The 23,052-nt window shown below is 24.7% G+C and overlaps 8 protein-coding genes across 8 annotated transcripts; 4 read left to right on the plus strand and 4 right to left on the minus strand. All coding sequences in view use genetic code 12, as the record gives it.

Annotated features, from left to right (window-relative positions):
* Positions 1 to 3,276: 3,276 nt before the first annotated feature.
* Positions 3,277 to 4,608, minus strand: KGF54_000746 (uncharacterized protein; the record flags this gene model as incomplete). The annotated part of the gene is made up of 1 exon (XM_051766692.1): positions 3,277 to 4,608. One exon carries the CDS (start codon positions 4,606 to 4,608, stop codon positions 3,277 to 3,279), a length of 1,332 nt encoding a protein of 443 aa, XP_051621960.1.
* Positions 4,609 to 6,432: 1,824 nt separating this feature from the next.
* KGF54_000747 (uncharacterized protein) lies at positions 6,433 to 7,257 on the minus strand (the record flags this gene model as incomplete). Its single annotated transcript, XM_051766693.1, has 1 exon — positions 6,433 to 7,257. One exon carries the CDS (start codon positions 7,255 to 7,257, stop codon positions 6,433 to 6,435), a length of 825 nt encoding a protein of 274 aa, XP_051621961.1.
* Positions 7,258 to 8,483: 1,226 nt separating this feature from the next.
* On the minus strand, positions 8,484 to 9,437 carry CAR1 (arginase; the record flags this gene model as incomplete). The annotated part of the gene is made up of 1 exon (XM_051766694.1): positions 8,484 to 9,437. One exon carries the CDS (start codon positions 9,435 to 9,437, stop codon positions 8,484 to 8,486), a length of 954 nt encoding a protein of 317 aa, XP_051621962.1.
* A 1,447-nt stretch (positions 9,438 to 10,884) lies between these two features.
* GDE1 (glycerophosphocholine phosphodiesterase) lies at positions 10,885 to 14,379 on the plus strand (the record flags this gene model as incomplete). The annotated part of the gene is made up of 1 exon (XM_051766695.1): positions 10,885 to 14,379. One exon carries the CDS (start codon positions 10,885 to 10,887, stop codon positions 14,377 to 14,379), a length of 3,495 nt encoding a protein of 1,164 aa, XP_051621963.1.
* Positions 14,380 to 14,549: 170 nt separating this feature from the next.
* On the plus strand, positions 14,550 to 15,743 carry TIP41 (Tip41p; the record flags this gene model as incomplete). The annotated part of the gene is made up of 1 exon (XM_051766697.1): positions 14,550 to 15,743. One exon carries the CDS (start codon positions 14,550 to 14,552, stop codon positions 15,741 to 15,743), a length of 1,194 nt encoding a protein of 397 aa, XP_051621964.1.
* Positions 15,744 to 16,900: 1,157 nt separating this feature from the next.
* Positions 16,901 to 17,686, plus strand: KGF54_000751 (mitochondrial 37S ribosomal protein mS42; the record flags this gene model as incomplete). Its single annotated transcript, XM_051766698.1, has 1 exon — positions 16,901 to 17,686. The coding sequence occupies one exon, from the start codon at positions 16,901 to 16,903 to the stop codon at positions 17,684 to 17,686; it is 786 nt and encodes a 261-aa protein (XP_051621965.1).
* A 156-nt stretch (positions 17,687 to 17,842) lies between these two features.
* Positions 17,843 to 18,655, minus strand: KGF54_000752 (uncharacterized protein; the record flags this gene model as incomplete). The annotated part of the gene is made up of 1 exon (XM_051766699.1): positions 17,843 to 18,655. One exon carries the CDS (start codon positions 18,653 to 18,655, stop codon positions 17,843 to 17,845), a length of 813 nt encoding a protein of 270 aa, XP_051621966.1.
* A 2,615-nt stretch (positions 18,656 to 21,270) lies between these two features.
* On the plus strand, positions 21,271 to 22,170 carry KGF54_000753 (uncharacterized protein; the record flags this gene model as incomplete). Its single annotated transcript, XM_051766700.1, has 1 exon — positions 21,271 to 22,170. One exon carries the CDS (start codon positions 21,271 to 21,273, stop codon positions 22,168 to 22,170), a length of 900 nt encoding a protein of 299 aa, XP_051621967.1.
* Between the last annotated feature and the right edge of the window lie 882 nt (positions 22,171 to 23,052).

The raw sequence follows: 23,052 nt of genomic DNA on the forward strand, positions 1-23,052 counted from the left end.
GAAACCCAAATATTCAATATATAAATTATACCCCCCTTTTGTTTCTTCACAGTTTTTGAAAATTTTTTAACCTCCGAATATATATTAATATAAGATATTGAATATTTATGAATATGACTTAATTCTGTTTTTATTATATTGATTAATTCAAAACGTAATGATTGTTAAATGATGTATTAAGTTTGGTTGTAACAAAATTGTAATAGGTTTTTGTAGTAAAGTCTTATATTTATTATTATTATTATTCTTATTATTATTTTGAAAATGAAATGATTTTTTTTTTTCTAATTTTTTTTCTTCAATAAGATATTTAAACGTGTGGAAATATAAAATTTATAAATAGAATTATAGGAATGAATGAATGAATGAATAATTGACAATTTATTAAATACTAATTATGTAGATACTCAAATGTTTTTAAACAATTCGTTTTAATCAATATTTATCCCCTTTTATTTAATAAGTTGTTAATGATGATTTGTAGTAAAAGTTTGGAATTAAAAAAATTTTTAATGGAAAATAAAAAAAAATTTGGTTGTAAAAACAAAAAAAAAAAAAAAAAAAAAAAAAAAAAAAAAAATTTTTAAAAATTTTAAAAAAATAAATAAATTTCTTTTCATAAAATTTACAATTTATTACACTAAAATTAATATCAATGTTAGTCACAAAATTTGATATAAATCTATTGTCTATTGAAATGATGAATAGTCAACAGAGTGTAAAGAATTACTTTACGGATTAACTGAATCGGTTAATACTGATTGAACTTGTCATTTAATCATGAAGCTTAATTGTAATCTTAATTAAAAAAGAGAATATTAAATCTTAGTATTAAACTTCAGTATTTCTTATTTTATACAATAAGTAGATTTTTTTCAAAGGAAAGTATTAGCTTAATTGTTATGCAATTGATATATTATAAATAAATGAGGTGCTACACATTTACCTACTAGCAATTATATCATCCTTTTTTCATCATGTAGTGATTTACTAATAATTAACCTAAGGTGAGTAAAAAAATAAAGATGTTTAAACTAGTAAATCTCTATTCTTCCTTCAATGCAAATTTCTCTTCTTTGTCTTATAACTTTTAAGACCAAATTTATTTAGTTCTGCTTACAATATTATTTATTTGTTTATTTAATACATTATACTTATTGTGTAATACATTTAACATATTTTACATTTTTTTTGTATGCTCTAAATTAAATTTTCTTAACCAAAATGTCACTATTTCGGTTAAATGAAAAAATTCCAGGTATTTAAAGAATCTTATTATATTGAAATAATATTATAATATTCAAATTTCCAGATCTCGTTAATTCCTTACTTGATTTTTGCAGTTTAAGTTTTGAATATATAATAATGTATCATAGTTTCAAGGCATTAATAAGGTCTAACTTTAAATGAATAAGACATAGAGATGGTGGAGTATAATTTAATTTAGTTTACATGTTAATTGTTCCTTCTGCTTTTTTATTCATATTTTAAAAAATATATATACGATTCAAAATATTATATTCAAAATTTATTATATATTCGGGGATTAAAACAAACTTGTTGTTTATGATTTTGTAACATTTCAAGATTTTTTCTACTCTGGAATTAATTTTAGGATAAATGTTTAATTATTTTTCAATTCTATTATTTTAACTTTTACTTTTTTTAATAAATGAACAAAGCATATGACCTCTTTTAAGGCGATTTATGATTAAAGCTGTGGTTTTTTGGTATTTGTCAGGGCTTTATTTTATTCTCAAATACGTATGAATTGATTCTTATTACATAATTTTTTTTTAAAACTTTCTATTATACTTTGTAAAAAGATTAATTTAAAATAAAGTTCAATCAAATTCTCTTATTCTGAAGCGAGTTACATAAAATGAAGTTTAAATAATTAAGATTTTCTTAAAATTTTTGAATTTTGTACTAATGTGCACCCTTTAATAATAGTTTTTTTTTACCTTCCTTATTACAAATAATTTTTGTATTTTTCCAGTTCTATTTAAAAAATTAACCGCCCCATCATCTTAAATTACCTATTTTAATTTTGTAACATTTCTTTATTAATAAGTTAGCCGTTAAAGGTTATTATAATATACAAATTTAGTTGATGGAAAGGTTACAAAAAGTCGAATTAAAGAATATACAGAATTCTATAAACAACATTTATGATAGAGTTAAGAAAATTTGGTTTTGTATTTCACATATATAATAAATAGAATCTTATTGTTTCTTTGTTGTTGGTTGTTGGTTGTTAATTATTAAATTATAAATACAACAATATTGTGTAACTTGACTGGTTTTAAAATGTTTGTATAGATTTCAGAAATTCGTAATGTAAAGGACAGCATTGATTCTATCTTAAAAAATTGTCAATTCGACAGGGGTTCTTGATTAGTTAAGGGTATCAGTACATTATTCCTTCTCTTCTCTTTAGAGTTGCATACTTGCATTCAATTAGTCTATATGCAACCCTTAAATAACTAAAGACGTTGGCAACAGTATGTAATTAAACATAAATTTTAATTAAAAGAAACACGAGTAGACGACCGTTGGGGGACCCAATTAATTTATTTAGACAATACAGTTTCCAGGTTAATTTATTGACTTTGTCTTATATTTATACGGGGTGTTATTTGTTTGTCTCAATTGTAGAGTAGAACTTAGATGTTAAGTATATTGGCCAATTATAGAATTTGAACATTAATTGAACAACAAACAAGTACCGTCATTGAGTTAGGCTATCGAAAAAAAAAATTATCTGGGGTTGAAAAGATGCAAATATCACTAGAAATGAAAATTAAAAGTTCAACAAATAGAATAAAGGTTACATTTACCAAACTCAAAGTTTATTTTTCAAATTGATTAAAAAGGCACTTTGGAATCACCTTTAGCATATCCATCAGCTATAAAGTAATATAGAAAAAGCTTTAAAGTTTTATTAAATTATTGATGGTTCTTTTTGACATTCGATCTTTATAAAAAAGTCCCCGTCTTATTCCTTTACCTTCCATAGTTAAGCAGCGGAAAATTACGGATTAGAAAGTTGATGTACGGATTTTGCAGTTCGGATGTAGGAGTCAAATAATACAAAAAGGGATCATATATTGTAGATTCTCGAAAAACAGATTTGGCATTTCGTTGCAACTTACTAGAACTAGACAAGGGCAGTAGAGTAAAACACACTAGAGTAATAACAATAAGTCGTTACATAATTTATTTATTTATTCATTTACATAATAATTATAAAATCTTAATTATAAACCCATGTACCTAACTAGATTCAGTTGGAATATTTTTATTATAATGATCATTAATATTAGTATTATTATTAGTATTATTATTATGATGATGATGATTATAATTTTTATTTGAAAATCTACCATTTTTGCTTCTATCATTTTTTAAATTATTTGAATTTAAAGAATCTTGATTTAATGGACTTTCAACATGTAATCTATATTCAAAACTAACTCCTAAAACTCTTTCATTTGATCCATTATCTAAAGTTGTAATACAATTAGTACCATTATCTAAAATTTCATCACATTCTCTTATAATTCTTAAAATTGAATCACATATAATTCTTCTTGCTTGAAAACTTGTTAATTTATTTTTTGTTGTTGAATTTTTTAAAAAATTTAAATTTGAATTCCATATAGATATTATATCTTCATCTTTTCTTACACTAAGAACAATTCCACAAATATCATTTAATAAAATTTTTTTAATTTCTGTGGTGTTTGATGAAGGGATAAAATTTCCAGTTAAAATTTTTAAAACTATTCTTTCCCAAATTAAACTTGATCTTTTTCTTAATTTTTCAATTGATGTAAATGGATAATCATTATTTAAACTTGGTGAGTTATTACCATTTGTTGTAGTTGTTGTTGTTGTTGTTTGATCTTGTAATTTTCTATTAAAACGAAATACCCATCTACCACCACGAGAATTTAATGGATCTTCCCAAACTGGATTTATACCAGTTTTAAAAATTAAAAATTCAGTACCTATACTTAATTTAAACCCATTTTTTATTGTTGAAAACATAGTCCACATTTGTTCAATAGTTATTATATTTTGTATAATTTGATCAAAATGTTGAAATTGTAATTGATTTGTAGTTTGTAAATAAGAATCAACTCCTGGATTGTTTTGTAATTTAGTAGAATCTTCATCAGATTCTATTAGTTGTTGATTTTTTTTATTTCTTGAATGATGCCAAATTGTCCAACAATAAGGTAAAATATGTTCATCTTCTTTTATTGTTGATATTGCTTCTTGAGTTAATTTTATTATATCTAATTTTGGTAATTTTGCAATTTCTAATGATGATATATTATGATTTATATGTTGTTGAGAATTATTATGATGATGATAACTATTAGTATGATGATGACGATGATTATTTGAATATGAATCGTTATTTTGACTGTTGTTATTATTGTTATTATTATTATTATTGTTATTGTTATATTTCGATCTGTAATTTTGTTGTTGAGATTGTTGTTGTGGAGTTGAAGATATAGTTGATATTGAAGAATCTGAACCTTGATTCATAATTCTATTAAATAATGATTCTGCTCTTTTTAAATTTTCAGACATTTTATAAATTAATTATAGTTGATAAAAAACAAGATTGAGATAAACTTTTAATAAGAAAAAACAAATGATGACTAACGGTAAATTATTTTGAATAAGTTAGTTGGATTTAATTAATTAGTTGTGATTAACTGGTGATTAATGATTAATTTAATAATTTGAAATAGTTGTAAAACTTTTTTAAAATAATAAATGAATGCTTGAAATTTTAAATACTAATATGAATAAAGGTAATAATAAAACAAATATATAATTAAATGATGATATGATATTATAAATATAAATAAAGTAATTAGTTAAATGATAAATAACAGTAATGATATGAAAAAAAAAGTAATTATAAAATGGTATATATAAATGGTATTTCTATTTTTTGCTTATAATTCCAAATAATTTTAAAGCAGATGTTCTTTTTTTTTAATTATTAGATTTTTTTTTTTTTATTAAATTTTTTTTCAGTATTTATTTACACTACTTTTTTTTACTTGTTTATTAAGTATAGTAAGATATTTATTATAAAATATTAGTGAAGAGATCCTTTTTAATTACGAAAGATTGTTTGGTAGCTTTGTTTGATTTAAAAGTATAGACTTCTACAGAGTAAGTTTTACAAGATTATTTAAATATTATAAGAGTAAGTAAATTGTTTCGGATATTAAAGTGAGTCTATTAATCAAATATCTTAGTAAAGAGCCAATATTTTACAACAAATTTGCAATTGGAAATCAAAATTGTATTAATGTCAATTAACTAACCTTTCGCTTGAATTAATTGAATCAATCATCTTTTAACTTTTCAAAGTTTGTAAAATATTATACCATATTATAAACATCATCATTGAAACAAAACTCAAAATATATGAAATAATCAATTAATTTTTCAAATTTTAAAATAATTGAACATATATAAACCCCCAATATTTTAGAATCAGTAAAATAATTTAGAAATGGATGATGATGATGATAATAACGATGACTACTTTTAAATGTTGATAAATTTGAATATTGTTTTGTTGTATCTTTGTTAGATTCGTAATACTTTGTTGGTGGTTTTATATTCCTTAAAAATACCAAATAATTTCGTAAATGATAATTTATTTTTCTAAAATTTGAATTAAGACCTAGTAAATTTTTCAAAACTTCATGTCTTTTTTGAAGTAAGTTAGTATTTAAATTTTGATAATTGTTTTATAAACTTTTTGATAACTTACGATTCATACATTGTTTCAATATATAATATATTTTTACATTTAAAAATATCATCTAATAAAAATAAAAGTAAATGAATTTCATGATATAATGATATTAATTTTTGATATTTTTGTTTTTTGGTGGTGTTTGTTTCAGAATGATATAATTGAATTGATTTATTTATTGATATTTGTTTAATTAGCATTGGATCATATTATTTATATTTATTTTGATATTTATTGGTGGTAGAGTGATATTAAGATATATTGAGATTTCAAGCATATTTGGTTTATTTACTTCAATCTATTAAGATTTAAAGTTAAGTTAACTGGTCTTATTAATTTATTAATTTCTTTTAAATTTTGTCTTAAAAAAAAGGTAAGTTTATTATTTCTATAACTAAATTAAAATAATATTTTGTTTTGCACCCAATTTAAGAATTAATGCAGCAACTAACATTTAGCAAAAGATGGGGAATTGATAATTACAGATTTATCGAAGAGAGAATAGCTGAAGTTAGAGTATAAACAAACACATTTGGGATTGTAGAAAAGAGACGCATAATTCTCAAAACAAAAACTCGAATTTCAAATATTCAATATATATATTAAAGTACAAACATTATACATTCAAAAACTTAAGCTTTAACAGTTGGAGTAGTAGTTGAAGTAGTTGAGCCAGTAGTTGAAGCACCAGTACCTTCTTCCTTTTCAATTTCAGCTTTTTTAATTTTAGCTAATCTAACAGCTTCTTCATGAACATCTTTAGCATCTTTTGCAAATGATTTATAATATTGATGAATTTTTAAACCTAAACTTGAATTAGCAGCATCTTCAAAATATTTATATAATCCAGATTTTTCAAAAGTATCTTGAGCATTAGTTAAATGTTGATTTACTGTTGAATTTGGATCTTTTGAATGAATATATTTTTTATCTAAATTCTCCAAAAAATTTTGAAATTTTTGACTATAACCATTTTTTTTATCAAATTCTATACCTTTATCAATTATTTGATCTGATACTACATAACCTTCTGCTAATAATTGAGCTAAAATTGCATATTTTGGTTTTTCTTCTTGATCAACATCATCATAAGTTTTATCACCAGTATGAACTGCATCTTTAGTTGTAGTTGTTGTTGAACCTTTTGATGAAGATAAAGCATCAAAATTTTCACCAGGTCCATCTTGTTTAGCAGATAATCCAACACCTTGACCTTGATCAGTTAAAGATTCAACTTCAGTAACTCTAATAAAACTATTATCAATTTCAGCATCATTTAATAATAATGCAGTTGATACTGCTTTTGGTGAACTAAAATTAATTTCATAAGCTTTAAATTTTGGATCATCTGATGGAATTTCATTTACATTTTCAACTTTCCCACAAAATGAAAAAAATTCAGTCAATTGTTTAACTGAAATTGTTGGTTTTACAAATGTAACATTTACTGAACTCATTATTATTGTTGTTGTGATTGATTTTGATATTTATTGAACTTGTTGATAAATTTAATTAATTGATTGAGTCAATTGAGTGATTAAAATGTAATATATTAATTCAATTAAAGTTAAAAAGAAAATTGTGTTGAGTTTTAAAGTAAAAGCAAATTGAAGTTTATTTATATAAATTTCCAAAATAAATTAATCGAAAATTTATTAAATAATCTCCACCCCCTTAATTTTCAAAAATCGAAATTTTTTTTGGGTCATTTAACTTAAACTAAATTAAATTATATAGATACTATCAATTAAAAATACACAAGGTATACATTAATTAGACTACGTATTATTTTTGAAGCTTTGTTATTCAATTATTCATTATTATTATTTAAATCTAATTTTTAACTACTGGAAATTGAATTTGTTTTAAAACTTAATTAAAGTTTTTGTGAAAAATTCTCCATAGTTCCATAAACAGCAATTTTAAATATTTATTATTTAATATTCTTTAGTATTGAAAGATTGAATATTGCTAGTTAATAATAAAATTGAACAGCTTTTTGTATATTCACTCGACCTTATAATTTAGTCGTTTTTTATTCTATGACCTTCTTTAAAATTTTGAATCAAAAACATATTATTTACATATTTCCGAGATCTTTCGTAATAAGTAATTCAAAGTATTTGTATAATATCTATTAATAATAATATAATAACATAATATAATAACATAGCCAATTTGGCACAAGACTAAATTATTTGATCATTTAATAATTTCACAATTTATGCTGTGATATATATCTAAAACCTCACTTTTATTGCCAACAGATATTTTTGATTTTGGTCACATACAAGTTTTCTGTTGGAACTTTGTTTTATATGCTAAATAAATACTAAACATGAAACTCTTATTTTAGGCGCGCGCGTTTTTTGGTAAAATCTATCTGCTGCATGTGAGTTGTTTATTTTAGGTCAAAACTTTACAATAATTTCATCAGATAGTTGATTGATGATCTGATGATAGAGAGATTGATAATACACATTCAAGTTAAAAAAATTATTAGTCTGCAGAAAATTGTATATTGTTTTCTACATTTTCTTATTAAGCCCATTCTAAATCCATTAACCTAACTAAACTAAATAATCATATTATGTATCTAAATGTAAAAACTAAAAAAATTCTATAATTTGCAACCATTTTAAAATTCAGGACCAACCATTTATAATCAAATTTTACTGATTTCTTATAATAAAGTTTGACCTAAAGCACATCTTCCAATAGCACAAGCTGCACTAACAGTATCCAATATATGTTCTTCAGTATCAGCCAACATTGGATTTGTTTCAACAATATCCAAACTTTGTAATAATCCTGTATTTGCAATTTCCTCAGCAATAAATAATCCTTCTCTTAAACTTAATCCACCTTCAACTCTTGTTCCAGTAGCAGGAACAAATGAAGGATCAATAGCATCAACATCATAACTTAAATGAATTGGATCTTCTCTAGTAGGATTAACTTTATCTAAAGCCATATCAACAACTTTTCCAATACCATATTTATCTATATGATACATTGTAAAAGCTGCAATATTATGTTCTCTAAGAATTTTTTTTTCACCTTCATCAACATCTCTTAATCCAATATATACTAATTTATTAGATTTTAAAACTTGTGGAACCCAAGAAAATTCAGGTGGATAAAATTCTGAATCAATTCCCATTAAAAAACTTAATGGACAACCATGTAAATTTCCAGATTCTGTTGTTTTTGGTGTATTTATATCAGCATGAGCATCTACCCATATAACACAAGTTTGTGGATTATATTTTAAACTTGCACCAACTGTAGCAGTACCTATAGAATGATCACCACCTAAAACTAATGGTAAATTACCTTGTTGTAAAGTTTGTAAACTTGTATCATATATAAGTTTACAACAATCACTTACAATTTTGGAATTTTTAACATTAAATTTATCTTTTATATTTTGTTTTTCAATTTCAAAATTTTGTTCTGAAAGTGGATTTGATACTGCTGTGGACCAACCTAATGATTGTATTTGTTTTTCAAATCCAGCATTTAAAATATATTCTGGACCTAATTCAACTCCACCTTTTGGTTGACCACCTGAAAATGGTGCTGTTATTATTGTTGCCTTTTTATTTGGATGGAATTTATAATCTATTGATGACATTTATGAATGTGTGTGTATATACAATGTATTAGCGATAAGAATAATTTGATTTAAATATGTAAAAATTGATGGAGTAGTTATTTTTAAAAATTGATCTGAAGTTGAAAGAAAAATAGAATTTGTTAAGGAATATAGAAGTATATTTATAATATATCTTTATTATCAAAAAATGATTTTAAAATTTGAAGAAAGTTGTTGTTTTAAAAATTGATTTTATAGATTTAGAAATCTAACGTCTTTATAAGTTTATTAAAAGCGAAAATATAATAAATTTCAATTTTTGTAACTCATTCGGATTATTTTTTTTCTTGTTAAGTATTGCACTAATAATAATAACCGTTAAGTGACAGATCAAGCGAAATTAATACTTTTTGCCATTAAATCAATAACGATAATGTGCACTTCATGAAAAGCCCAGATTTTGAATCTATGATCCTTACACTCCGAACGTCTCCACTTCTTGATTCGATATACTTTAATATCTGTAACTAAAAATAATGGGGGTATGTCATTCTTTAACTTAAAACTTGAAAATGTTACATTATAAAAATTATATGTCTCGGTTGTTAGTTTCCTTTTACAAACTTGATTTGTCTATTAATTTCAAAAGTCAGTTTTCTCATCTGAGACATGACATACTTTCTATTAAAATTAATCTATGAACGAGAGAGAAGTTACATTTTCGACAAGTAAAGAAGATTAAATATTAGAAAGTATCATTTGTTAAATAAATCTTGTTTCAGGTTTAAATTTAATACGTGTAAATGTAAGATCTCATAATATAAACAAATTTTTATATAAAAGTTCCAAATAAACTTGTCTTGTACTTTCAATAATTCGTTTGAAAATACTTTTTATCATTGACTTCTCTGTATAGCGGTAACGTAAGTAATCGTTCGAGCTGTATTGAATGTGGAACTAAAATTTAATATTAAAACACGTATTAAACAATCTCATCCCCACGTTTATTTTATTATATGAGTAAAAAATGGAAAGGCTTATATGCACACCATATATTTAGATTTAATATTCTAAAATTTAAACACAGTTTATTTATTTTTTACAACCAAAAAATTTTTAACTACAACATCAAATTGAGTTATAATCTCATCCTATTCGCGATAATCATTATTGGTTTTTCACCAATTCAAGAAAGGACTGTTATTTATCCGTTCAAAGAAAAAAGAAACTATTAGACTTGATTCCATCGTATAAAATATATTCTTTTGTACATTTTATGCATATATATACATAGATAAGGGGAAATTATTTATATTTTCAACGTTTTTTATATTCAATGTACAAAGATTTGGTAATTTCAAGGTTAAATCACTTATCATTTATCATTTATCATATAGCATCAACAATAGAGTAATTTGGGTTTTATTTACTAGCATCTCATTGCATTCTCATTTTAAGTTTCTTATCAATCACAACATACAAAAAAATGAAATTTGGTAAAACTTATTTAACTCATCAAATACCAGAATGGTCAATTTATTATATGAATTATAAACATCTTAAAAAAATTATAAAATCAATTGATTCAATAAAGGATTCAGATTTAGAATTTGATGAAACAAAATATTTGGAAAGTATATCAGAAACATTAAGTTCTTTTTTTTTCGAAATTGATAGAAATATAGAAGACGTTGATGAATTTTATAATACAAAATATAAAGAATATAGAAGAAGATTGAATAAAATTGTACAAGTTTTGAATTTCAAAGATAATTTAATAAATTATAAAATTGAAAGTAAAGAAGAATTAGATGAGATCATAAGTATATTAATTGAATTAAGAATACTATTTAGGAACTTGAAATGGTTTGGTGAATTAAATCATAGAGGATTTATTAAAATATTGAAAAAATTGGACAAAAAATTAACATCAATACTTAATGAAGGTCAGGTTGATAAAAAAGAACTATCAAATAACAACAAGGAAGCTTACTTATCAACAAGAATTGATGCATTACCTTTTGCAAATGAAACTGAATTAGCTAATAATTTGGATATTATACATAGAATTTTATTACAATTAGGAACTTTAGGATCACTAAGTGAAATTAAATTGGAGTCCTTGAATATAAATAATAACATAGAATCATTTCAAAAGATTTTGGAGGAAGATGATGATGTACAATTGGAAAAACAATTGGGAAGTAAAAGTGAAAAATTTAATATTTCATTATTGAATAAAGCAACATTAAATAATTCCACTAAATGTATTGATTTAATTTGGAAGAATTTATCAAATTTATATGATGTTAAGGATATTAATGGTAGAAATTTTTTTCATCAAAATGTAATAAGTTTGGGGAAACAACAATTTATAAAAGAAGAACAATTGACACCAGGAGATTCACCAAATTGGTTAATTGGAAGTACGAATGGAAGTGATAACAACAACATAAATAACACTAGTGGATTACTATATGTTTTGAACAAATTACAAGATAAAGACTTGATCATAGCAAAAGATCATTATAATAGAACACCATTACATTATGCAGCTCAGTATGGATTAGTACAAGTTACAAATATACTTTTGGAATTTTATACGAAATGGGGTCTTATAGATCCAAAAATTTCAATAGATCAGATTGATACTTGGGGTGATCAAGAGAGTTTGACACCATTACATTTATCGATTATTGGTAAACATCCAAAAACTACTGAAGTTCTTATCAAATTTAATAGTGAAAACACGTTAACATGTCCTGATTTGTTGTTGTTATCAGTTAAATTAAATTCAAGTAGAATTTTAAATTCATTAATTAATGATGGTAAAATAAATATCAACTACACAAACATCAAGCATAGAAATGAAACTGCATTGTATATTGCATCAAAATTAAACCTTATTGACGTCGTTGAATTTTTATTAGAATCAAATGCAAGTACTGAAATTGGTGAAAAAATATTTGGTTGGACTCCAATTTTTATTGCTGCCTGTGAAGGTTATACATCTATTGTTAAGTTATTAATAGATTATGATGCAAATTATGATATTGTTGATGATTCAGGTTGGTTACCAATGGAACATGCATGTTTAAGAGGTCATTTGGATGTTGCTGATTTATTGAAACCTAAAAATGATAAGCTTTTATTGTATGATACTTATCATCCTGAAAAGAATGTTATAAGAATACCTAGTGAAGCAGCAAGTCCAATGCTTATGGCAAAAGATGATGATACTTCTAGTAGTATTGATAAATTACCAGAAAATCATAAACTTGCAGTTAATGAATTTTATAAACAATTAAAAAATAATTCATCAAATAATGTTTCAAGATCAACATCCCCTAAAAGAAGAAAAAAATATAAACCTATTAAATCATTTGGTCATAGATATTTAGGTGAAGATGAAAACCTAATTTTGATCACATTGGGAACTACTGATTTAAGAGATGATAATGTACCAGTAGAATTAAATAAAATATCATTAGCTAAAAGTTTTGCAACTGAATTAGATACAGCTTTGTCATTATCAATTACGTGTCGTCAGAAATTAACAAATCAACCAGTTGAACCTTCAGTGGTTGTTGATTTACCATTAGAAGATTATCATGGAACTGCAACAGATCCAATTTCTTTCAAATTAAGTAATAATTTAAAAGTTGATGATATAATAATAACTTTTGATTTGATACCAACATACCAGGTGAATAAAAAAGTTTTAGGTAGAGCTATTGCAATTTTACAAGATGCATATACAAAAGTTGGACCAAATTTACGTTCATTAAATAATAATATTACTGTTCCAATTATTGAATCAACTAATTTAGATATTTTGGGATTAATTAGATTTGAGTATTTACAAGTATTACCTTTTAAACATCACGCAATGAGTATAGCAAGATCTGATACTTATTGGAAACAATTAGTTTCAACAAGAGTTATTGGTCATAGAGGTTTAGGTAAAAATGAAAGTGGTAGACAATCTTTACAATTAGGAGAAAATACTGTTGAATCATTTATTGCAGCTGCTTCACTTGGTGCATCATATGTTGAATTTGATGTACAATTAACAAAAGATTTTGTTCCCGTGGTTTATCATGATTTTACAGTTGCAGAACTGGGAGTGGATATACCAATGCATCTTTTGACGTTAGAACAGTTTTTAGGATTAAATAAGACAAGAGAAAAATCAAATCATTCAGTTGATGATGAAGTTTTGATAAGATCAAAACCAAGAGCTAAAAGTTCATTTCAATTACAAAATAATATTGGAGAAGATTTTATAGATAAAGAATTTGAAAGTCAAATCAATGAAAGAATGAAATTAACAAAAACTTGGAAAAATAAAGGTTACAAAGGAAATGCAAGAGGTACTTCTATAGCATCAAATTTTGTAACCCTTAAAGATTTATTTAAAAAATTACCACAAAATGTTGGTTTTAATATTGAATTAAAATATCCAATGTTGGATGAAGCAGAACAAGAAAGTATGGGAGAAATTGCAATTGATTTAAATTTATATTTGGATACTATTTTAAAAGTTATTTACGATGAAAATTTAAATGGTCGTCATATAGTATTTTCATCTTTTCATCCAGATGTTTGTTTATTATTGAGTTTGAAACAACCAACTATGCCTATTTTATTTTTAACAGAAGCTGGTACCGCACCAATGGCAGATATTAGAGCTTCATCATTACAAAATGCTATAAGATTTGCTAAAAAATGGAATCTTTTGGGGATTGTTTCAGCAGCTCAGACATTGGTCAAAACTCCAAGATTAGCTCAAGTTGTTAAACTGTCAGGATTAGTTTGCGTTACTTATGGTGTTGAAAATAATGAACCTGAATTGGCAAAAATTCAAATGAGAGCTGGTGTTGATGCTGTTATTGTAGATAGTGTATTAGCTGTTAGAGAAGGTTTGAGGGAACATAATGATACTGTTAAAGAATTTGAAGATCTGAGTAATAGTGAATAGATCTTAGAAATAAAAATATACGAATTAGATTTAGAAATTAAATTTTTTTGGTTTGTAGATTTTTGAATTCTTCATATAACTTTTTGTAAAAACCGCACCGCATTTAAAGTTTGAACAAAAAAGTATACGGAGTATCTCATGATCTCTATTCAATTTTATAACATTCAATTATGTCAGAGGACAACAAGAAGACCAATGAAGATGTGAAGAAACAAACTACAACCACGTCAAAATTTGCAATACCCACTACGCAAAGAAGAGGAATTGATGCAATTCATGTAAATTCAGCAAGACAAATGGTCCAACTACATACACAAGGTAGAAATCCACAATCACAACCACAACCAAAACAAAAACTACCTACAGCTTCCACCCCAAAATTTGCATCCATATCATCATCATTTTCTCAAAAGATAAGTATACCGAATCATAAACAAGATGAATGTAAAAATCCTCAATGTGATCATTGTGGTAAAATTATAATACCATCTCCACAACTGTCTTTTCCTATACAAGATATTCCAAGTATAAAAGTAGGAGATTGGGAAATATATACAATCAAAAAACCAATATTAAATTCAGTAGAATTGGATAATTTAGCAGATACAAAATTTGAATTCCCCTTACCAGAAATGATATTTGGTAATAATTTAGTTAAAATTAAAAATGTTTCATCATTACAAGATCAAAAAGAAATATGGTTTAATGCTATAGATGCATTAGATACTTTAGATGAAGATGTACATTTAAAAGTAAGTTATCATGAAGAATGGTTAAAATCTAGACAATTACAACAAAAGAAAAAATTAGAAAGAGGTAAAGATTTTGGAATAGATGAAGATATAAAAGAAAAAGTATCTGATTTGACTGAAGAAGTTGGGATAAAACCTTATGATTGGACTTATTCTACTAATTATATTGGTAAAGTTTCAGGGTTTATATTCAAAGATTGTACAGATTCCAATTTAGAAATCCCCATTGAGAAATTAACTAAACCAGATCCCATATTATTTTTTGATGAAATGATATTATTCGAAGATGAATTAGCAGATAATGGAATAAGTATGTTATCTATAAAAATAAGAGTAATGCCCACATGTTTATTATTATTACTGAGATTTTTTTTAAGAATTGATAATGTTATATTTAGAATTAGAGATTGTCGAATATTTATAGATTTTGATACAAATGAAGTATTAAGAGAATATAAATTACAAGAATATGATTATGATAAACTTTTAAAAAAAAGTATTAGTAGTGGTGGAAATAATGGTGATCCTAAAAAAAATTTGAGAGATCAAAATTGGGTTAGTTTAAATATACCTACTATTAAACGAACAATAGAACAATGTATAGTTGAATAAATGAACAAAAATTGGGAATCAAAGGATATATTGATCGAATCTAATGTATTATGTCGAATTACATTATTGTAGTGAACATTTTTGCAACCTCTCCATATTATTCTCGTAAAATCAAATCGGTGAATTACACTTTAAACTTAAAGTATTTACGACAAACAAAATAAACATGTCAACCACCTTTTTGTAAAAATCTAAGTCGAGCAAACATTTTACCAGGTCTAACGGATAATTAAACATAAAACAGTGCAAAAATTATCTTTAAAAATTCATTAATTTATACCAAAAATTTAGCACAATTCTTTCTCGCTTAGATCGAATAACTTTAAGCAAATTTGCTCGTGCTTATGACAAACCACGTCTTAAATTTAGGTCAACTACTTACTAGCTGACGCTCATAAATAACCTTGTGCGTGTTTTTATCTACTAGCTGACGCTCATAAATAATATTGTGCGTATTTTTATTTACTAGCTGACGCTCATAAATAATTTAGTGCGTCTTTTTTTTTACTAGCAGACGCTCATAAATAATCTGGTGCGCTTTTTTTGTACTAGCTGACGCTCATAAATAATTTGGTGCGCTTTTTTTTGTGCTAGCAGACGCTCATAAATAATTTGGTGTGCTTTTTTTGTGCTAGCAGACGCTCATAGTTAAGCTTAAATTATCGATTAATAGTCAAAAGTTTACATAGATCTTCTCCATACCGATTGAACCTTGGAAATCAGACTCACTTCATTACATTCAAACTACTAACAAATTAGTCTCATCACATTATACTATAGAAGTTGTTGTTTTATTTTATTTTCAGTTTTACTGACTTGATGGTAGAACAGCTGTTAAAGCAGGCTACTGGTATAGTGGATTGACCAACTGAAAACGATAAGAGTATTATAGGATGAATTTCGCATTTGAGGAAGTTGTAGACCCAGAAGTAATTTTATTAGTTTTGAAATTTGATGACGATTAAATCATTCTGAAAGTGAGGATGGGCCCATAAAAGAGGCTTTTGAAAGTGATCCACGTAATTGATTTATTCACGCTCATATTTGATTTTTTGCGTCTATTTCTCTACGATTTTGATTGTACTAAAATTTGAAACAAATTAAAAAAATTTTCAAGATCTCAAACCATAAAAATAATATACCAAACATCAAATAAAATGTTCAAAAGACGAATAAATCTACATTGTATAAAGAACATACGATCAATACGATTAATTCATACCCTTCCCAAATTACACAATCATGAAATATGGTCAAAAGAAGGTATACCAGGTTTATTATCATCAAAAGGTTATAATACATCATGGACAGATTATCAAAATTATTTATTAACAAAATTAACATTATTAACTAATGGAACATTAAATGAAACTAAAACACCTTATGAAATATTATTAAATACTGCCAAACAAACAACTCAACAACATACATTCCATTATGCATCAATGTCTCATATGAATCATTTTTTTTTCCAACAATTAACAACTTTAGAAGAATCAAAATTAACTAAACCTTCAAGATTTTTAATGGAAAAATTAATGCATCAAGATATCTTGGATATTAATAGTTTAAGAAACAAGATTCTTCATATGGCTGAAAATTCTTATGGACAAGGTTGGATTTATTTAGTTGAAGATAAAAATAAAAATTTAAATTTTTTACAATGTTATAATGATGGTACACCTTTTTATTTTGGTAAAAGACAACAATTAGATTTAAATGGAGGAATAGATGAAATAACATATAAGAATTTAAATAAATTAGAGAAAAGAAATAGTTCTGAATCAGAAGATGATGAAAAATATTTACCAATCTTGGCTATAAATTATTGGGATTTTATGTATATTGAAGATTATGGAGTCACTGGGAAATCTCAATATTTAAATAATTTATGGGATCATTTAAATTGGGATGTTATAAATAAAAGATTATTTCAAATTTAGAAGAAATATTAAAGTTGAAATAGTTCAAATATACTTGTATAAATTATTTTTTTAATAAATGAAACAGAATGCATTATTAGAGTATTCTTGATTTATAATATAGAGTATTTATTGAAGAAAGGCTAACTATAAAATAAATTTGTAAAATATCATTGATTAATTCAACCATGGATTATATTGATAATCATCTAATGATTGGACACCATTATATTTATTGAAGTAATTTGATGGTGCAACAGCTTCAGCATCAGTATTTAAATCTTGGACTGAAATTGGTTGATGTTCATAATCATTTCCATCTGATTTATATTGATTTGTAGAATTTGATAATTTATTACTACTATTATCTAAACCAGCATTAGATTCCCAAACATTTGAATGTTGATAAATTGAAGTATACATTTTTCCTTGATTTGAATATAAACCAGCTGTACCGGCAACTTGTGGAGGTGTTAATGGAGTATCTAAAATTACATCTTCAACATCAATAGAATTTGCATATAATAAACTTCCTCTACTCATTTCCATAATTCTTTCTTCTCTTTCTCTTTGCATTTGGACCCAACTATCTTCATTAATTGAATAATCATATAATTTCATATTAACTTCCAATTCTTTTTCTTCTTCTTGGTCTTCTCTCATGTCTTCTTCTTGATCTTGTTCTCCTATATTTTGCTCTTGCTTTTGTTCTCCTTTTTCTTTCCCTTTATCTTCATTTACTATAGAAGTGCCAAATAACAATGATCTTGGAGGATTTCTTGATTTATTTCTAAATCCATGTTTTGAAATATTGAATAAATGTTTAATTGCTTCTCTTTTTGATGGTTTACTTAATGGTAATGGTTTTGATGTCGGTTTAATAGTAAAGTAATTGACAACTTTTCCATTTTCTAAAGTAATATTATATTTCTTATTTTTTTGAAATAATAATCTTATATCACCATCTTCTGAACCACGAAAACCGTACATTTTTTACTAAATTGATGGCTTAATGTATTAGAAAGATAATTGATAATGAATTGAAGGAAGGAATATATCAAAAATTCTGAAATTTTGCAATTATAGAAAATAATTTTAATTATTATCATAGTTAAGATACTGTTTGATATGCCCTAGTCATATAAATCGATTGTAACTTAAGATTTCTAAAATAAATAAACCTGATCCATATCAATTTTCCAAATCGAATATTCTAGCATTCTTCCAAGCTTGGATCAGAACTCTTAAGATCTATAGTTGATTCATATTATTAGCTTCTTTATTGAACAGTTGATCTTCTGAGATATTATCATCAAAACTATCATTAATGATGCAACAATATTGATTATGTAAAATCAAGCTAAGACGAGCTACCAAATCGTTTGACTTTTGTACCAACTTTATTATTTACGTCTATGCAAGATGAATTAAACGGTTCTTCCTTAAATCAGTAATTAAATTAAATTAGTGATTGCGGGAATTCTATTATTATAGAATAACGGAGATTCTTCTTTTTATAAATTTTCATCTGGGGCTGGAATTTTCTTATCTAAAAAGATAATACAATCAACAAAAATATCTCTATTCATTCAGAATTAAAAAATTGAACTTCTACATTGCATTTAGTTAAACAATATGTATATGTAATGATATTAAACCATAAAGCTATAAAGTATTTAAATATAAATGATAAGTATAAAAAAAAAGTAAAGCAAAATGTTAAGTCAATTGAATTCAATTAACGATATAAAAATTCACGTTTAGCATCAACACCATCTAAAACAAAATTTATAGATCTCTTAATTGGTACTAGATATCAATTCAATTTATTTCTTTTGACATTCACATGAGTCTTTAGTAGCACATTCACAAGCATCTTTACATGAGCAATCTTTACTGCAACAAGCACAATCGGATTTTGAAGACATTTTGAATTAAATTAAAGTAGTTTTAGTATTTGTGAATTTCCAAAGATTTGATAGTAATAATCTGTAATTGAAAATATTGAAGAAAAGAAAAAAGGGAAAAGAAATAAAATATGAAAAAAATTTTAAAATCAAATTGAATGAAATTATTTGATCTATTTATATTCTTTTTAATTTTATAGAAAAGGGGGATCTAATTATTAAAATATGATAAGAGAATTTTAATATTATACATACATGATCGATCTTTATATTAATTATAATGTAAAATGAAATACATATATAAAACGATTTATTATATGCAGGTATATCAAACTATAATTACATGATGAATTAAATTTTCTTCATCATAAGCCCGTACATCAATACTTAACTTCCATTTCTCCACCAATTCAATTTACACTTTTCAACTAAATATACCATGGTATCCCGTGGAATCAGTGAGTAACAACCAATAGGAAATCAATAAAATGGTATGATAACTAAAATAAGTTTTTTCTTTCCCGATTACTCACATGTTGCAATCTCCACTTTTTTATCAAGGATTGGTCATTAATGTTTTTTTTAATCTTTTGTTGTTGATATTTGATTAATATTTTGCAACCAAATTTTTTCAAAAGTTAGCTTAATTTCTAATCAATTGATGCACGCAAATTATTCAATCCTGACTTTTATCACTGAAGTAAACATTCTGTCCACATTTTGGCTTCTGAGTCTAGAACTAGGTAACTTAATTTGAGTCAAAATTTTTATTCAGTTGTAGAAGAAAATTCAAATATCAATAAAGTACTATCTTTGGGTACTCACATTTTTACTCATACATCTTAGAATATTATCAAAATGACTTCTTTGATAAAATTTTACAACAAATCTTTTTTGCAAAACACTGCAACTTGAACAACGTTCATTCAAGATTCACTGAGAGACCAATAAGTGTATTAATAACTCCAGTTCAGTATTTTGGAAGAAGATGGATCTAATCTACAACATTTGAGTTCAGATCATTATTTGAAGTTATACATACATCGTAAGCTATTTGAAATTCATTCAGTAATCAAATTTGTACATGTGATTGTTTATGAAAGACAGAAAATGATTCACATCGTTTTACATTGTAATTAACTTTACAAATCTGTAGTCTTTGATCTTTAAATCATTTGTTGGTATTTCTTTTTACAACACTAAAGAGTCTCTTAGCTTCATCACCTTTTTCACTCACTACTTAGAGTTCATTAGTTGTAAATTTTAAGGAGGAGGTTATAATAGAACGATTGTTCTGAAGAAATTGTTTTTAAAGTGATCAAATTATGTTTGTTAAATACCTCTATTGATAAATAGACTTGTATTAGACCTATTTTGATAATGCATAAAGCTATGCAAAATGTAATTCAAAACATTACGATTCCTAAATTTGCACTATTTCAACAGTGATTATTGAGATTGAATTGTCAATAACATCTTTTAAGAACGCTTCATCAAGTAAGAGAGCTAGTGAATTTTAGCACTTACTTCCTTATACATCACTAGTTTTATATGTTATAATTAATTAATGGCTCTATTAATTATAGTAGATTTTGTGGTTTAGATCTAAAAATAAAATTAGTGCCAACATCAAATATTTAATTATTCTCAACTACTTTAAACAAACACCTACTCAATAAACAAATCAATTCATTAAACATGTCAGAAATTATAGATCCATCATTAATAAAAAGAAAACTTCTACATATATCACAAACAAGTAAATTTACTCAATTCACTCCAAAACAATTATATGATCATCAAAAAGAAATTACAAAATTTTTAATAGAAAATGAAAATACATTAAATTCAATTGAATTATTTAATTTATTAGAATTAGAATTTTATTTAAATTTATTAACTAAAAATGATGATGAAGCTAAATTAATATTAAATAAAATTATAACAAATTTTAATGAAGGTAATGAACAAAAAGAAGTTAGATCACAAAGATTAAAATTTTTAAAATCAATTTGGTATGAAAGTCAAAATGATTTAAAAAAAGCAGGAGAAATGATAAATGATGATCCTGATGAATTAAAATTGAGTAGAAGATTAACTACATTTGCAAGAAATTCAACAAATTCAACTACTGCAACTACTAAGTATATTAATAATTTAATTTATTATTTAAATTTACAACCAAATGATATTTTAACATGGAGTGAATTAAGTGAAGAATATTTAAAATTAGGAGAATATGAAAAATCAATATATTGTTTAAAACAAATTGTATTATATCAACCACAAGCATATACTATATTTTATAAAATTGGTTTGGTTCATTATTATCATTTCTTATCAATAAATCAAAAATTAAATAATATAAATGATAAAAAGGAAAAACTTTTAGAGTTAATGAAACTGATAATTTTATCAAGGGATAATTTTTTAGTTTCTTTAGAAATTAATGAAAAATTTGATAAATCATGGATTGCCTTAAATACTTTATTAAATGCTGGATTAGATACAAAATTAATTAAATTTAGTGAAAATAATAAAGATATAAAAGAATTTATTAAACAAAATGAAAAATTAAAATTAATAGCAATAGAATGATCACAGAATTAGGTATAGAAATATAGTTAAATGTGTAAAATGAGAATATATACCTTTTTATTAAAGGATCGATAACTGTATATGAGTTCGACGTTTACAAGATTACTGAATAAAGTAAAGCCAATAATTTTAAATTCTTACATTTTCTAATCAATATATGTAAACCTATATTCAAAATTGTAAAGCAACACCAACATCAAAAAAAATTCGTAAAAAACATCGTTAGCAAATAAAATAAAACATGTTTAGCATTTACCACCAATCAATTCATAAAAGTTTAGCAAATTCATAAAAGTTTAATAATTGAACCCCAATCATTTTTTTTCACATTTACATTCAGCTTCTGATCCACATTTACATTCTGATCCACAATTACAACCTTTTGAACATTCTGAGTAATTAACTAATTGAGCTGGCATTTTTTTGTAGTAATTATTTATGATTTGTTTGACTAAATTTAAATTGAATTGAAAAATATAATGAAAGAATAGTGGGAAATTTTTGGTGTTTATATATTCTTTGATTTTTTTGTAATGCTGGAGCGGACCTGTATATAAAAAGTTTGAGTGATAAATGCTTTTACTTAGTATAATTACTTCATTTGATTTGTGATGCGGCTTTTCTGAGATTTTTTTGCTTTTGAATGAATTGACAAATTATAATGTGATCAAATAGATAAAATAATAGATAATAGCAAAATGATCTCATGAAACACATCACGTATTTTTCTTTTTCTTGGATCACTCTTAATTAATTATATTCATGATTAGTACGACTCTTTGGCTATTTACAAAATTAATATTGATAATTACCAGAAATTACCAAAAATTAGTAGTACCAGTTAGAAAAAATTACCTCACGCTACATAAAAAGAAATACAAT

Source organism: Candida jiufengensis (assembly GCF_024610255.1).
Source record: "Candida jiufengensis strain CBS 10846 chromosome Unknown scaffold7, whole genome shotgun sequence".
NCBI classification, from domain to species: Eukaryota; Fungi; Ascomycota; class Pichiomycetes; order Serinales; family Debaryomycetaceae; genus Lodderomyces; species Lodderomyces jiufengensis.